General features: G+C 45.4%; 1 protein-coding gene across 1 annotated transcript in view; it reads right to left on the bottom strand.

Annotated features, from left to right (window-relative positions):
* Positions 1–522: 522 nt before the first annotated feature.
* The window catches only part of GPA33 (glycoprotein A33), a gene marked incomplete at both ends in the record, with an annotated part of 35,776 nt that continues 19,325 nt past the window's right edge, over positions 523–16,973 (bottom strand). The window contains 4 exons of the mRNA XM_079697663.1: positions 523–661; positions 1,199–1,331; positions 2,062–2,181; positions 14,679–14,831. Coding sequence (XP_079553789.1) covers positions 523–661; positions 1,199–1,331; positions 2,062–2,181; positions 14,679–14,831 — 545 coding nt within the window. The remainder of the gene's footprint in view (positions 662–1,198; positions 1,332–2,061; positions 2,182–14,678; positions 14,832–16,973) is intronic.

Below are 16,973 nucleotides of genomic sequence, written 5' to 3'. Positions count from 1 at the left end.
AGAAAGAGAGCTTGAGGCCAGGCCAACGTGGGTCCAAAGCACCAAAGTTGCATAAATGAAGGGACTCCTTTACATACGCATTTATTCTTTCATTCATTCAAAAAAAATGTATTGTGCACAAAACCTCTGCCAGGAGTCGTTCCCCTGGGTGCTAGGTGCACAGGTGGAGAGGGCAACTCCAGCCCTCTGGAGGCTGGCATCACCCCCACGGAGAAGGACAGGAGAGCCATGGGGAGATGGAGGCCGCTGCCTAGTCCAGGGTGAGGGTGGGGCCCCGGGCCGGGCACAGCAGTGGGAGGGCAGCTTCGAAGGTGAGCGCCCTTGACAAGCTCAGTCACAAGTGAGATCTACTTGGCCAGGCCAAGCCAAGTCCTCCAGCAGCTGACATGGGGGAAGAAGCATCCCATCAATGACTGGGACCAAGGGTCAGAAAAGTGGGGCTTGGAAAGGAGAAGGGAGGCATGGAGGCAGGGGTATGGCCCCCTAATGCTCCCCCTGACACCCTCCTGCAGCAGGCCCTGGTCATCGGCCAGCCTCGTCAAGGGACTCTCGGCCGGGGTCCCTCTGGTCTCCATTCCTGTAGTCATCCTCGCCCTCCTCTTCCTGTCTTCTGGAAAGCTCTGTCAGCTGCTCTGGTGGCTCCTGGTAGCCCGCCCGATTCCTGCAGCCAGTGAGGAGAGAGGGGAAGGGTTTGCCCGCACTCACTCAGGCCTGAGGGAGCTGGGCCTAGCGCTCCCCATGTGACAGCCATCAGATCCCCCGTCCCCAGCCGTCCAGCGGCAAAGGGACACTGGGCTGAAGGGCTGGGCTCAGAGCGGAAGCAGGGTGGCACGGACTTGAGCTGAGGGCATTATGGGAACAGGCTGGCTCTGCGAGGGGAGCAGGGAGCGGCCTGTTATGGAGCCTCCGCACCCCCCTACCCCTGCCCTGGGCACCCACCGGAAACCCCACCCTGAGATCAGAGACTGGAGAACTACGGGCCTTGGAGTCAAGTTCCGGACTGCAGTGCCCCTTTAGGATTTGGATGAATCATTTACTCTTTTCTCAGCTATACAATGGGGGTGATGAAAGTTATTTTTTACTGTTACCAGCTGCCCCCTGGGGTGTTATGAGTGGAAGAGGCTGTGAAGAGCTGGGGTGCATCTTCCCAATGTGCTGAGACCCTTGCCAACAGGCTGCCCCCGTCCCCGACACTCACGGCCGCGTGACCTCCGCATCCTCAGCCTTGCCAGTCTCCCGGCAGCAGCAGCAGTAGACAATGATGCCGATGACGATGAGTGCCGCGGCCACGCCCGCCGCGATGCCCGCGTACAGGGCCACATTCATGGAGGCTGCGAGAAACAGAGCTGCACGTCCTGAGCCCCAACCCCAGTCCCCAACGCGAGCCCCCAACACGAGCCGAGGCTCCGGGTGGTGAGCACGCCGGGGATGAGGAATCACAGCAGCAGGCGTCTGGGAGGCGGGAGGCGGTCCCTCTCAGGCTCTGAGCGACCCCAGTCCTGCTCCCAGCCCAGGTGGCCGCGCTGCCTGCTTCTGGTAGCATTCCATGAAAGTCATAGCCTCGTGGGAATGGGACCAGACAAGGGGGATACTCTTCAGGACGGAAGCGTCAACAAGGTCAGATGGCCAACAGATTTGGAGCCAACAGGCTCCAAAAAAAGTCCTTGGGTGTCAGTCATGCCAGCTCCTACTCTAGTTCACCCCCAAGATCATCAGGGTATCCCACCCCAAAAGGATGGGGTCCTGACTCTGTGGCAGCCCAGTCTAGGCACTTCCCCCTTTTGCCCCCTGAGCGACCCTAAGGGCAGGCAGGACTGAGCAGGTCTCCAGAAGCCAGTCTTAGGCACTATTTCCAAAGAACCTAGGGCACTGGACTGGCCTCCAGATGAGGGAAGCCTGGGACAGGATCATCTGGCCGTCACCTCAGCCACCCTGCCAATGGGAGACCCCAAAGAGGCTGCCCAGGTCACCTCCATGTTGGTCCCTGTCAGCTGACTCTGGACCACCAGCCAGTCACCTCTGGCATGCGTCCTCCTCCCTTCCTCCCCAGACTGCTCTTACGAGGTCTGACAGCCATAGTGATGTTGCAGGACTCCACCCCTACATCATTCCTGGAGGTGCAGATGTAGTAGCCCGACATTTCCGTGGAGATGTTCTTCAGAGAGAAGATCTGTCCTGTGACTGAGAAGGAAGAAGAGTCAGGCTGAGGAGACGGGCCACCAGAGTAGAGCGAAACGGCTAGGGAAATCCTAGGCAGATACCAGCACCGCCACTGAACGTGTCCACGCCTCATCTGGAATATGGAGACAATAGCTACCTCTAGGGCTGCAGGAAGATTAAACCAGGCAGGCTGCACAGTTCTGAAGCGCTTAGAATTCAGGCAGGCACCCTGGGTTTGAAGCCTGCTTCTGCCACTTATTAACTTTGTGACTTTGGGCAAGGAACTTAGCTTCACTGAACCTTGTTTCTTTGTTTATAAATAAAATAATAATAGTGCCTGCCTCACACAGGAATTGTGAACATAAAATGAAGTACTAACAAATACAAACTCACAACCAAATGCCTGATGTATAGTAAGTCTTCAGGAAACATAATATACATCATACATTGCGTGGAAATGCTTTCTAATTAGACCATATAATTATAACCACTTTTACAATCTTCAGAAACAGAATTCCTTAGCTTGGACTCATGTGAAAGAAGGCTTTAGAATTTCAAGAACTCTGACCTCTGGATTTCTCTGCCATGAGTGGTGTGTGTGAGTGTATGTGGTATTTGTGTGTGTGTGTGTGTGTGTGTGTGTGTGTGTGTGTGTGTGTTGTGAGGCAGGGAGGAGGCAGGCTGTCAGTCTAGACTCTTCCTCTTCCACCACTTAAGTAAGCCATTTAACTTCTGTGAGCCATAGCTGCCTCATCTGGAAGTGGGAGGGAAAGCACCTGATTCTCCTGAATTCAGGGCAATGGTCCAGATGTCCTCATGAGAAACTTTCCTGCTAAATCTATGATCCTATGGATTTCTTCACCTTGAAATGGAGAGCTTTATGTTTAGACAAATTTTTATGTCCTGTCCTCAAAGATGCTCTGTCATAACTGCTGTTTGGGGAGAAGAGTTAGAGACCTTTGTCCTCTAATTTGCTGCAGAGCCTGCCTACCCCACTATCAACAGGTGGTTACACTTCATCCAGAGGAGATGTTCTAAACTGAAAATAGGATCCAGCCACTGCCCTGTTCAGACATTTCAGAGGCAGCCCATCATCTTCAAGAACAAGTCCAGGCTTCTTAATATGGACGTGACATTATAGATCTGGCCCTGGAAATCACTCCAGCTTAACCTCTTGCCAGTTTGCCTGGTGTCCAATCCTTTCCCTGCCCAATTCCACTCTGTTGCAAGATTGTATCTCGGTGTTGATTTTTCTTGTCTGGATGTGCTTCCTCAAATACAATGTCCTCTGATTCTTCCAACAATCTTGTATGGTAGATGGAACAAATATTTCTATCTCCAATATCATAGTGGTAACTGGAGGCTTAGAAAAGTCAAGTGACTTGCCCAAGGTCACAAAATTAAGAAATGACAAAACAGTAACAAAATTCCATTTTAGGTCTAGAACTCCCTGGAGAAGTTAACAACTTACTTTAAAAAAATTATAGAAAAGAGAACAGAGAGGGTGATGAGAAGAGCATTCCAGGACCTTCCAGATCATAGATGAAGAAGAAACACAGTTCATGAGTAAATGCCCTGTTGTGGTCACCAAAAGCACACCACAGAGGAGGACGTGGATCCAGGTGTCCTGCAGCACCATCTGCAGGAACAGGCTGTGTGATTTTAAAGGCTAGCATCGTACAGAAACACATCATTTATTTTCAAGATGAGGGCTCCCTAACCAAGAAACTTTGTGAACAAAATTCTATATTTGATGGGGCGACAAACAAACCTATCTTACACTGCTGAGCCTGTGGAACTGCCAAGTACTGACTCACATTTTATGGGAATTGGTCTGAGAAGACACACCCAAAGGTGTGCTTATCCACATATCCACATCTATAGTATGAAAGAAATTGGGCTTCTGGTTGGAGACAAGATGGCAGAGTAGAAGGACTTGAGCTCAACTTCTCTCACAAAAACACCAAAATCACAACTAACTGCTGAATAACCATCAACAAAAAAGACTGGAACTTACCAAAAAGATATTCTACAACCAGAGACAAAGAATAAGGCACAACAAGATGAGGTTCTCCCACAGGAGTGAGTTCTGAGCCCCACATCATGCTTCCCAGCCTGGGGGTCTGGCATCAGGAGGAGGAGGCCCCAGAGCACTTGGCTTTGAAGGCCAGTGGGGTTTGATTGCAGGAACTCCATAGGACTGGGGGAAATAGAAATGCCACTCTTGGAGGTGCGCACAGGTCTCATGTGAACCGGGACCCATGGAAAAAGCAGTGATTTCATAGAAGCCTGGACCAGACATACCTGTTGGTCTTGATGGGGGGGGCATCTCCTGGGAAGGTGGGGGGTGGAAATGGCTCACTGTGGGGACAAGCACTGGTGGCAGAGGTACTGGGGAGTACTCATTGGTATGAGCTCTCCTGGAGGTCGCCATTTTGTCACCAAGACCCAGGCCCACCCAACAGCATGTAGGCTCCAATGCTGGGACGCCACAGGCCAAACAACCAACAGGGCAGGCACACAGCCCCACCCATCAGCACACAGGCTTCCTAAAATCTTCCTGAGCCCACAGCAACCTCTAAACACACCCCTTGACACAGCCTTGCTCACCAGAGGGACAAGACACAGGTCCACTCACCAGTGGGCAGGAACCAGTCCCTCCCACCAGGAAGCCTGCACAAACCTCTAGAACATCCTCACCCACCAGGGGGCAGACACTGGAAGCAAAAGGAACTACAACCACGCAGCCTAGGGAATGGAAATGGCAAAGGAATATGTTTCAGAGGAAGGAACAAGATAAAACCCCAGAAGAACAACTAAGTAAAGTAGAAATAGGAGGTCTACCTGAAAAGGAACTTAGAGTAATGAGAGTGAAGACAATCCAAGATCTCAGAAAAAGAATGGAGGCACAGACCAAGAAGATAGAAGAAATGATTAACAAAGAGCTAGAAGATATACAGAACAAACAAACAGACATGAATAATGCAATAACTGAAATGAAAAATACACTAGAAGGAATTAATAACAGAATAATTGAGGCAGAGAATGGATAAGTGAGCTGGAAGACAGAATGGTGGAAATCTCTGCCATGGAACAGAATAAAGAAAAAAGAATGAAAAGAAATGAGGATACTTTAAGAGACCTCTGGGACAACATTAGAAACACCAACATTTGCATTAGAGGGGTCCCAGAAGGAGAAGAGAGAGAGAAAGGGCCATAAAAACTATTTGAAGAGATAATAGTTGAAAACTACCCTAAAATGGGAAAGGAAACAGTCAACCAAGTCCAGGAAGTGCAGAGAGTCCCATACAGGATAAACCCAAGAAGGAACATGTCAAGACACATATTAATCAAACTGACAAAAATTAAAGACAAAGAGAAAATATTAAAAGCAACAAGGGAAGAGCAACAGGTAACATACAAGGGAATCTCCATAAGGTTTTCAGCTGATTTTTTAGCCAAAACTCCGCAGGCCAGAAGGGAGTGGCATAATATATTCAAAGTGATGAAAAGGGAAAACCTACAAACTAGAATACTCTACCCAGCAAGGCTCTTGTTCAGATTTGACGGAGAAATCAAAAGCCTTACAGACAAGCAAAAGCTAAGAGAATTCAGCACCACCAAACCAGGTTTACAACAAAGCTAAAGGAACTTCTCTGGGTAGAAAAGAAAAGACCATAACTAGAACCATAACTAGAAACAAGAAAATTACAAATGGAAAAACTCACCAGTAAAGGTAAACATACATTATGGGCAGGAAATCATCCATACACAAATATGATACCAAAACCACTAATCATGAGAAGAGAAGAGTACAAATGCAGGATATTGGAAATGCATTTGAAATCAAAAGACCAGCAACTTAAAACAATCTTGTATATGTATAGTCTGCTATATCAAAACCTCATGATAGGGACTTCCCTGGTGGTCCAGTGGTTGGGACTTTGCCTTCCAATGTGGGGGGTGTGGGTTCAGTCCCTAGTGGGAGAACTGGGATCCCACATGCCTCACAGCCAAAGGGCCAAGGCATAGAATAGATGCAGTGTTGTGGCATATTCAATGAAGGCTTTAGAAATGGTCCACATCAAAAAAAAAAATCTTTAAAAACTAAAATAACCTCCTGATAACTGCAAACTGAAAATCTACAATAGATACACACACAAAAAAGAAAAAGGAATCCAAACAGAACACTAAAGTGAGTTATCAAGAGAAGTAAACAAAAGACTAAGGAGAAAAAAAAGACCTACAAAAACAAATCCAAAACAATTAACAAAATGACAATGAGAACATACATATCAATAAATACCTTAAACATATATGGATTAAATGCTCCAAGCAAAAGACATAGACTGGCTGAATGGATACAACAACAAGACCCGTATATATGCTGTCTACAAAAGACACACTTCAGATCTAGAGACACATACAGACTGAAAGTGAGGGGATGGAAAAAGATATTCCATGCAAATGGAAATCAAAAGAGAGCTGGAGTAGCAATACTTATATCATATAAAATAGACTTTAAAGTAAAGACTGTTACAAGAGACAAAGAAGGACACTACATAGTGATCAAGGGATCAATCCAAGAAGGAGCCATAACAATTGTAAATATATATCCACCCAACATAGGAGCACCTCAATACATAAGGCAAATGTTAACAGCCATAAAAGGAGAAATCAACAGTAACACAATAATAGTAGGGGACTTTTAACATCATACTTACATCAATGGACAGATCATCCAGACAGAAAATCAATAACGAAACAAAGGCCTCAAATGTCACATTAGACCAGATAGGCTTAACTGATATTTATAGAGCATTCCATCCAAAAGCAACAGAATACACCTTCTTCTCAAGTGCACATGGAACATTCTCCAGGATAGATCACATGCTGAGCCACAAAGACAGCCTTGGTAAGTTTAAGAAAATTGAAATCATATCAAGTATCTTTTCTGACCACAACATTACGAGATTAGAAATCAACTACAAGAAAGAAACTGTAAAAAACAAAAACACATGGAGGCTAAACAATATGCTACTAAACAGCCAAAGGATCACTGAGGAAATCAAAAATACCTAGAGACAAGTGAAAATGAAAACATGATGATTCAAAACCTATGGGACACAGCAAAAGCAGTTCTAAGAGAGAAGTTTATAGCAATACAATCTTACCTCAGGAAACAAGAAAAATCTCAGATAAACCACCTAACTTTACACCTAAAACAACTAGAGAAAGAAGAATGAAAAAAAACTAAACTTAGTAGAAGGAAAGAAATCATAAAGATCAGAGCAGAAATAAATGAAATAGAGATGAAGAAAACAATAGAAAAGAACAGTGAAACTAAAAGCTGGTTCTTTGAAAAGATAAACAAAATTGATAAACCTTTAGCCAGACTCATCAAGAAAAAAAAGGGAGAAGCCTCAAATCAATAGAATTAGAAATGAAAAAGGAGAAGTAACAACTGACACTGCAGAAATACAAAGGACCATGAGAGATTACTACAAGCAGCTATATGCCAATAAAATGGACAACCTGGAAGAAATGGGCAAATTCTTAGAAAAGCACAACCTTCTGAGACTGAACCAGGAAGAAATAGAAAATGTGAACAGACCAATCACAAGACTGAAATTGAAACTATGATTAAAACACTCTGAACAAACAAAATTCCAGTACCAGAGGGCTTCACAGGTGAATTCTATCAAACATTTAGAGAAGAGTTAACACCTATCCTTCTGAAACTCTTCAAAAAAATGGCAGAGGAAGGAATACTCCCAAACTCATTCTATGAGGCCACCATCATCCTGATACCAAAACCAGTCAAAGATACCACAGAAAAAGAAAATTACAGGCCAATATCACTGATGATCATAGGTGCAAAACTCCTCAAGAAAATACTAGCAAACCAAATCCAATAATACATTAAAAGGATCATACACCGTGATCAAGTGGAATTTATCCCAGGGATGCAAGGATTTTTCAGTATCCACAAATCAGTCAGTGTGATACACCACATTGACAAATTGAAAAATAAAAACTATATGATCATCCCAATAGATGCAGAAAAAGCTTTTGACAAAATTCAACACCGATTTACGATAAAAACTCCAGAAAGTGGGCATAGAGGAAACATACCTCAACATAATAAAGACCATGTATAATAAACCCACAGCTGACATCATACTCAATGGTGAAAAGCTGAAATCATTTCCTCTAAAATCAAGAACAAGAGAAGGATGTCTGCTTTTGCCACTTTTATTTAACATAGTTTTGGAAGCCACAGTAACCAGAGAAGAAAAGGAATCCAAATTGGAAAAGAAGAAGTAAAGCTGTCACTGTTTGCAGATGACATGATACTATACGTAGAGAATCCCAAAGATGCTACCAGAAAACTACTAGAGCTAATCAATGAATTTGGTAAAGTAGCAGGATACAAAATTAATGCACAGAAATCTCTGGCATTCCTATACACTAATGATGAAAGATCTGAAAATGAAATTAAGAAAACACTCCCATTTACCACTGCAACAAAAAGAATAAAATATCTAGGAATAAACCTACCCAAGGAGACAAAAGACCTGTATGCAGAAAATTATGACACTGATGAAAGAAATTAAAGATGATACAAATAGATGGAGAGATATACCATGTTCCTGGATTGGAAGAATCAACGTTGTGAAAATAACTCTACTACACAAAGCGATCTACAGATTCAATGCAATCCCTATCAAACTACCACTGGCATTTTTCACAGAAGTAGAACAAAAACTTTCACAATTTGTATGGAAATACAAAAGACCCCGAATAGCCAAAGCAATCTTGAGAACGAAAAATGGAGCTGGAGGAATCAGGCTCCCTGACTTCAGACTATACTATAAAGCTACAGTAATCAAGACAGTATGGTACTGGCACAAAGACAGACTTTTAGATCGATGGAACAGGACACAAAGCCCAGAAATAAACCCACTCATCTATGGTCAATTAATCTATGACAAAGGAGGCAAGAATATACAATGGAGAAAAGACAATCTCTTCAATAAGTGATTCTGGGAAAACTGGACAGCCACATGTAAAAGAATGAAATCATAACATTCTCTAACACCATACACAAAAATAAACTCAGAATGGATCAAAAACCTCCATGTAAGACCGGACACTATAAAACTCTTAGAGGAAAATGTAGGCAGAACTGTGTTTGACATAAATCACAGAAATATCTTTTTGGATCCACCTCCTAGAGTAATGAAAATAAAACCAAAAATAAACAAATGGGACCTAATTAAACTTAAAAGATTTTGCACGGCAAAGGGAACCATAAACAAAATGAAGAGACAACCCACAGGGTGAGAGAAAATATTTGCAAAAGAAGCAACCAATGTGGGATTAATCTCCAAAATATACAAATAGCTCACGCAGCTCTATGTAAAAAAACAAACAACCCAATCAAAAAAATTGGCAGAAGATCTAAATAGACATTTCTCCAAAGAAGACATACAGATGGCCAAAAAGCACATGAAAAGATGCTTCATGTCACTAATTATCAAAGAAATGCAAATCATAGCTACAATGAGGTATCACCTCACTCCAGTCAGAATGGCTGGCATCAAAAAGTCTACAAACAATAAATGCTGGAGAGGGTGTGGAGAAAAGGGAACCCTCCTACACTGTTTGTGGGAATGTAAATTGGTACAGCTACTAGGGAGAACAGTATGGAGGTTCCTTAAAAAACTGAAAATAGAGCTACCATATGATCCAGCAATACCACTCCTGGGCATATATCTGAAGAAAACCATACTTTGAAAAGTTACATGCACCCCAGTGTCCATTGCAGCACTATTTACAACAGCCAAGACATGGAAGCAACCTAAATGTCCATCAACAGATGAATGGATAAAGAAGATGTATTACATATATACAATGGAATATTACTCAGCCATAAAAAAGAATGAAATAATGCCATTCGTAGTAACATGGATGAACCTAGAGATTATCATACTAGGTGAAGTAAGTCAGACAAAGACAAATAGTATGTGATATCACTTATAAGTGGCATCTAAAACAATGATACAAATGAACTTATTTACAAAACAGAAACAGACTCACAGACTTAGAAAAACTTATGGTTACCAAAGGGGAAAGGTGGTGGGGGGTGGAGGGATAAATTAGGAGTTTGGGATTAACATATACACACTACTATACATAAAATAGATAATCAGCAAGGACCTACTGTATAGCACAGGGAACTCTACTCAATATTCTATAATAACCTAAATGGGAAAAGAATCTGAAAAAGAATAGATATATGTATATGTAAAACTGAATCACTTTGCTGTACACCTGAAACTAACACAACATTGTAAATCAACTATAATATAAAATAAAAATTTTTTAAAAGGAAAGAAAAAATTATAAAAGTACTGGATGCTCATTACAAGAATTTATTCATGTATTACATTACACTCATTACAAAAATATATACATGTTATACAAGAATTTATGACATAAAACTATTACTTCAATTCAGTCCAATGTTTATATGCTCATCACATCAGCTCAAAACAAGATGATGAGTGTCCCTGTCCTCTTGGCGTTTCCAGTATATAAGAGAAGACAGACATGAAACAATGGTGATTACAGGGTGCTTTATAGAGTTCAAAATGGAAGTGCAATTTGATCTTAATCTCACTTGAAGGGTCAGGGAAAGCCTCTATGAAGAGCAGAGAATAAAATAAAAATCATCTGTAATATCACCAGCTGTAAATAACAGCACTTTGATTTAAAGTTATTTTCTTCGAATCTTCTTCACATACACTTTCTTCAGATTCTTCCCTTGAAACCTAGCATGCTATTCTCTGGATTCTCATTTTCTATAAAATGCTACCCCTTCTATCCTAGAATTCCATACCTTGGTGCATTTTCTGGAATACTGCTTACATGTGATGTTAACATATGTTACTGAGAAAGGGGTCTACGACAAAAGCAAGTTTAGAAATCATTGAGTTAGAGCTTCTGATGTGCTACTGAGCACTGGGCATCTCCAACAGGGGGTTTCGATATTAATGGTCTCATTTTGTAAACCAATTGGATTTTTCTATTTTTAAGAGGCATCTTGAAGGAACACAAGAGCATTCTGGGAAATGCTCTATGACCCTGGGCAATGTTTCAGGGGTGTATAGCTCTTATCAGAGTCCCACTATTTTAGCACGTGAAACTCAGTCTATGTGTTAAATGTACACAGCACACTGCAGACAGATAGAAGGCAGAAGACCTCAGACTCCTCCAGGACCTTCCCAATTATCAGAGCCCAGCTTGGAGCTCCTGGCCTTGTTTAGGGTGTGGCACCCTAGGCCAGAGTCAGCACTATCCTGCCCCAGTTTCTCAAAACAAACAATGGACATTAGAAGCTACTTTTGGATTAACCAGTGCACACACATTGCCACAAGACCTGCTTTGATTCTGATCTGGGGCTCTCAAGCCCCTTTTCTTTTTGGAAAGGACCCAATAGTTCCTGAAATCTGGCTACAGTGAATGTTTCCGCTGCAGTGGCGACACCTTGTGGTCAAGGAGGGAAATGCACAGGACAATAGGGCTCCCACATGCCTTCTGCTCCAGCTGGGGAGAGGTTTACCCTCAGAGAAGCCCTGGTCTGCCAGAGACACTGATGTCAAATTGACAAGATTTAACTTTACTGCCCCCCACCCCACCCCCTGATCCCATGTTTTGTCAACAAGCTCGGGCTGCCTTCAAGATCTTCCCTGGCTGCTGGGAGCAGGGCCCATGCCCACCCTTCAGAACATCCTCCCCTAAAGTGCTCCCGCCCCCCTCCCTCCTTCCTTGATATCCAGATTACTACTCCTTCAGTACATGAATCTCAGCTGACTGGGACAGTTCAGAGCCATCACATATGTGATCTCCTCTTACTCTTTTCGTAGCCTTTCGGGAAGGCAGTATAATGATAGTCCCAGGTTTTCACATGAAGATAGGAAGGGTCAGAGAGGTTGTGAGTGACTTAAGCTACAAAGTGGAGAATTCGGGACTCAAAACCTTGTTTGCTGATTCCAGATTCCCTGTTCTTTTTACTGCTGGCTTGCCTCCACTGATCCAAGCCAAAGGAAGCAATCTCTAATGTTGAGAATTCTGTAGGAGGGTTGAGGACCTCTGCTCCCCAAATTGCCCACGGTGGACCTTTAAAGGTCAGAAAGGGGTTTGGACTGACCCACAGAAGAAGAAGACACAATAGACGCTCTAGGGCCCCGTGAGGCAGGGCGGAGCCAAAGGCTTTGAGAACCACTCCCACCGCACAGCACCATCCAGATGCAAGCTTGTGTTGTTATTACCATAAACCATGCTTTTCTGGGTCACTCCCAGGTCCCAATTCTGACTCTGAGTAAATCTTATCTAGAGGCAAGATAAATCTTTTCCAAAGTAACTAAGTGAATCTCCCTTTAAACTACTTTCATGCCCTCAGGTTTCTCCCCTTTTGGATCACTGAAAAACTAAGCTTTGGTTTCTAACAAGCAGAGGAGTCTTTCCTGATGGAGGCAGGAGAGCTGTGAGTGGGGTGCCCGTTTCCTACAGGGCAGAGGCCAGCCTCCCTAGCCTGATGCACAGGCCCTGCACGATCTCTCATCGCCACTTTTCTTACGGCGTTACCTCCCATCCTTCCCACATGTGTGGTTCCTGTGCTGTTCTCCAAGCTTGGCCTACTCATCCTTGAGGACCCAGGCCAGATAACAGCTAATAATTCTACCAGGCCCTGGTCTCAGTACTTTATACGTACTTTTATTTAATCTTCACAACATCCCTATGAAGTAAATACTAGTTTCGTGCCCTTTTTATAGATGTACAAATGAAGGCACAGAGAGGTTAAGTAACTTGCCAAGGTCACACAGCTAACAAGTGGCAGAGCCAGGATTCAAGCCCACGCCGTGCTCCTAACCAACATGATCTCCTGCCAGCTCAAGTGCCCCCACCTTGAAGAAACCTTCTTTGACCCCTTTATGCCTACTCTGGGTTCCAGCACCACTGGATACAAACTATTGCAGCATTTGCCACCTTGTAACCCTCAGCTTTGGGCCCACCTGTACACACTTTGCTGGAAGGTCAGACCAACCAGTGTCCATGGCTGACCTTCTGCGACCATTGCTGGAGTCCCTGGGCTGTTCACAGGCCAGAGGAGAGCTGCCACGTGGTTTTGACACATTCAATAAAACTTGCCAACCAGAAATACGCAAACAAAACCAGAAGCTTGTTGAAATCCACAATACATCTTCTACTTTACATCGAATAGAGTGGGTTCTACTAATTCCTTTTTTACTTTTAAGAAGTTCTTGTTTTGCCCCCAAACAAATGAACAGTAGAGTGGTGAAGTTCAGCCTGGTTTGACCGGAGCCCCTGTCTGTGCATTCACCCGGCAAGGCTCGCTGTCCTGTCCCATCTCCTCAGAACCGTTGTCTACATCCACTGCTCCACCTCCCACTTCCTTTCCACCCACACTGGACAGAAAGTCCTCCCAGAAGTTAATCCAACGGGACCTTCCAGACCTTGTCTTTCTTGATCTTCAGGAGTGGTGAGTGCAGCTGGCCAGGCAGCCAGTGTGCACAGGGGCCCAGGGATTCCACCGGGGTTTTCCCACATCACTTGGCTCCAAGGTAATGACAGTGGGATGTTTATACAGCTCTTTTTTTTCCCCTTTCTTTTTTTTTTTCAGTTTGTTTCCTGACCAAAAGGTCAAATACCAAGCTGCCCTGTACAAAACCGGTCCCCTGACAACCATAGCAGAACCTACCATTTCCTTCCCTGATAATGTGGGACCCTTACAGCAGACCTGGTCCTGTAGTTGGGTGCGACCATAAAATGGGGGTGAGTTTGGGGGATGGGAATCCCCAGGGGAGTCTGAGATGGACCTGCCTGGGTAGGGGATGGGAATAGGAAATTCCCCACCCTTAAGTGGAGCCATAGAATTAGACTTGAGGCCTTAAATGTATACTTTAGGACATAATCATAATCAACACTAAAATCCCACCTGGTGCTTTTGCATCGACTGGTTACTGATACTTGCTACCTCAAGAGAATTCAGTTATGGGGAATAAAGAAAACAAGTTAACATTTACTACGTTATTATTTCTCAAAACAACCTATGAGGTAGGTGTTATTAAGACAAAATGCTGAGCTTCCCTGGTGGCTTGGTGGTTGAGAGTCCGCCTGCCGATGCAGGGGACGCGGGTTCATGTCCCGGTCCGGGAAGATCCCACATGCCGCGGAGCGGCTGGGCCCGTGAGCCATGGCCACTGAGCCTGCGCGTCCGGAGCCTGCGCTCCGCAACGGGAGAGGCCACAACAGTGAGAGGCCCGCGTACAGCAAAAAAAAAAAAAAAAAAAAAAGAGAGAGAAAATGCTGCTTAGAGAGATGGTCCAAGATATTTCAGTGCCAAATGCAGGGTGGAGGAAAAGGGGCACCCTTCGGGGTTGGGGTGGGTGGTGGGGGCTGGGGCTGGCCTTCCTTGCTGACCCCGTTACCTGGTGCGACTTGACGCTCCTGGTGCAAGACGTCATAACTTTTCCAGCTGTACTGGGGGGCTGGGGAGCCCTCTTTTGATTGGCAGGTCAGCTGGATGTTGTTCCCAATCACAGTCTCTCCCTCGATGCTGCAGTCTGGCTTGGAGGGCGGCACTGTGTAGGGGAGGGGCCAAAGAGAAGCCATGAATTAGTTGGCGCTTGGTGATAGCCACCCCCCACCCCAAACACACACACAAACGTACATACTGCCTTGTTTGTTTACAGGCAGAGAAATGTGGAGACCATTCTTAGCCCACAGGCCGTATAAAACAGTCTGAAGCCTGGATTTGGCTGTAGTTTGCCTACCCTTGGTTTCAATGAAAGCCTCGCTCTCTGAAGCCCTTCAATGCTAACTTCTTAGGAATGTTCCCTTCAGTTAAGCATTACCATCCTCCCGTGCTTTGCTGGTAAAATGCAATTGCCACAAGTGACTGGGTGATAGGAGAGACCCCTGGTGGCAGCAGGGTTATGTGTGGGGTGGAGAATGAGGGCTGAGGGGATGGAGGGGCCAGAAGGAGCAGACACAAGAAAAGGAAAGCCCACAGAAAGGAGGTTACGGGACTTCCCTGGTGGCGCAGTGGTTAAGAATCCGCCTGCCAATGCAGGGAACACAGGTTCAAGCCCTGGTCCAGGAAGATCCCACATGCCACGGAGCAACTAAGCCCGTGCGCCACAACTGCTGAGCCTGCGCTCTAGAGCCTGTGAGCCACAACTACTGAAGCCCGCATGCCTAGAGCCCGTGCTCCACAACAAGAGAAGACACCGCAATGAGAAGCCTGCGCACCGCAACGAAGAGTAGCCCCCGCTCACCACAACTAGAGAAAGCCTATGTACAGCAATGAAGACCCAACGCGGCCAAAAATAATAAACAAATAAAATAAAATTTATTGACAAAAAGAAAGAAAGAAAGGAGGTTACCAAAACCAACTGACCACCCTCAACTAACAAGCCTAACCTGATCTCCCAGAATTCCTGAAGACCTTAAGCCAGGATCTTTCACTCAGCACTGTTAGTTAACATACCACTGTGTAGAGTGGCTTGTTCTACAAAACCTATCAGGCACCTACTGTATGCCTGTCATTGCTGGGCATGGGGATGACATAGTGAGTGAGTTTTCATGTTCAAGGAGTCCAGTGGGGGCAACAGACAAGTAATCAAGCAAGGACCAGGCAGGAGGCAAGGATGCTGAGACAGGACAGGCATGACAAGGGACACTGACCCAATCACAAAGCCAATAGTAGACATGATTGGGGGAGGGGGGCGGTCAGAGAAAGAGAGGGAAGGGCACTCCAGGCAAAGGGAGCAGCCTGTGCAAAGGCCCTGAGGCAAGAAGCATCGAGTATGCCTGGGACTTCAGGTCGTGTCCTTGAGGGTGGGAAGAGGAGGACACCCGGTAGAGAGGACTATTACTAGAATTCCCCAGTGGCAGGCTTGTCCCCTCTGCTTCTTTCTTTATGTGCCCCCTTGGATGGCTTGTTTGCCCCAGTAAATAGCACTGCCCTTTCTACAATCTAGACTACACAGGTGCATGGTCACTGGGCATGGAGGGTGAATTCCAATCTCTGTTTGGCCCAGAGTTGCCAGGAGAAGCTACCCAGGATGGATCTCTCCCCTCTAGCGCCACAGCCCATGATATTTCCTCTCTGACACTGGTGGTGGTGGCTGGGTGTGCCCCACGTCTCCTGCTATCTTAGTGAGGGCCAGCCAGGCATGGGGTGAGCGTGGGGCAAATCAGAGGCATTTCCTACTGCCACCCCCAATCGGACAGTCCCTAAACCTAAAAGGCCCCACGTTCAAGGACAGGACTCAGGTATCCAGGCCCAGACCCACAGGACTGAAGCAGCCTGGGAAGGGGGCGGCTGCTACCCACGGGCCACTCTCACAAGTTGCCCTCCCGTCCTCCCTGCTGACCCAGGAAGCAGGCACCTGGGGGACAGAGAAAGTGAGCATCACTTCCGAGGAGACCAGAACCAGGTCAGGGTTGCTAAGCCAAGCTTTATCTCTTGAGCTCTCCAGAGGGACAGCAATATCCCTCCCCACCAATCAAAACTGTCACCTTTGTTTCCAGGTATGCCTTTACCAGGAAGCTAAGCCTTTAGTCCACAAAAAGAGAGCCGGCCACAAATATAATACCACCTTCGAAGTCTCACATTGACTCAGAGTCATGCTAAATGTGCATGACTGGTAGCCAAGCCTTTCCACAACCGGATTTCTTTGTAATACAAGCCAAAAAGGAGAGAGAAGGGACTGGGGCAA

Source organism: Hyperoodon ampullatus, assembly GCF_949752795.1.
Source record: "Hyperoodon ampullatus genome assembly, chromosome: 2".
In the NCBI taxonomy this organism is placed as follows: Eukaryota; Metazoa; Chordata; class Mammalia; order Artiodactyla; family Ziphiidae; genus Hyperoodon; species Hyperoodon ampullatus.
This window is presented reverse-complemented; position numbering and strand designations above follow the sequence as displayed.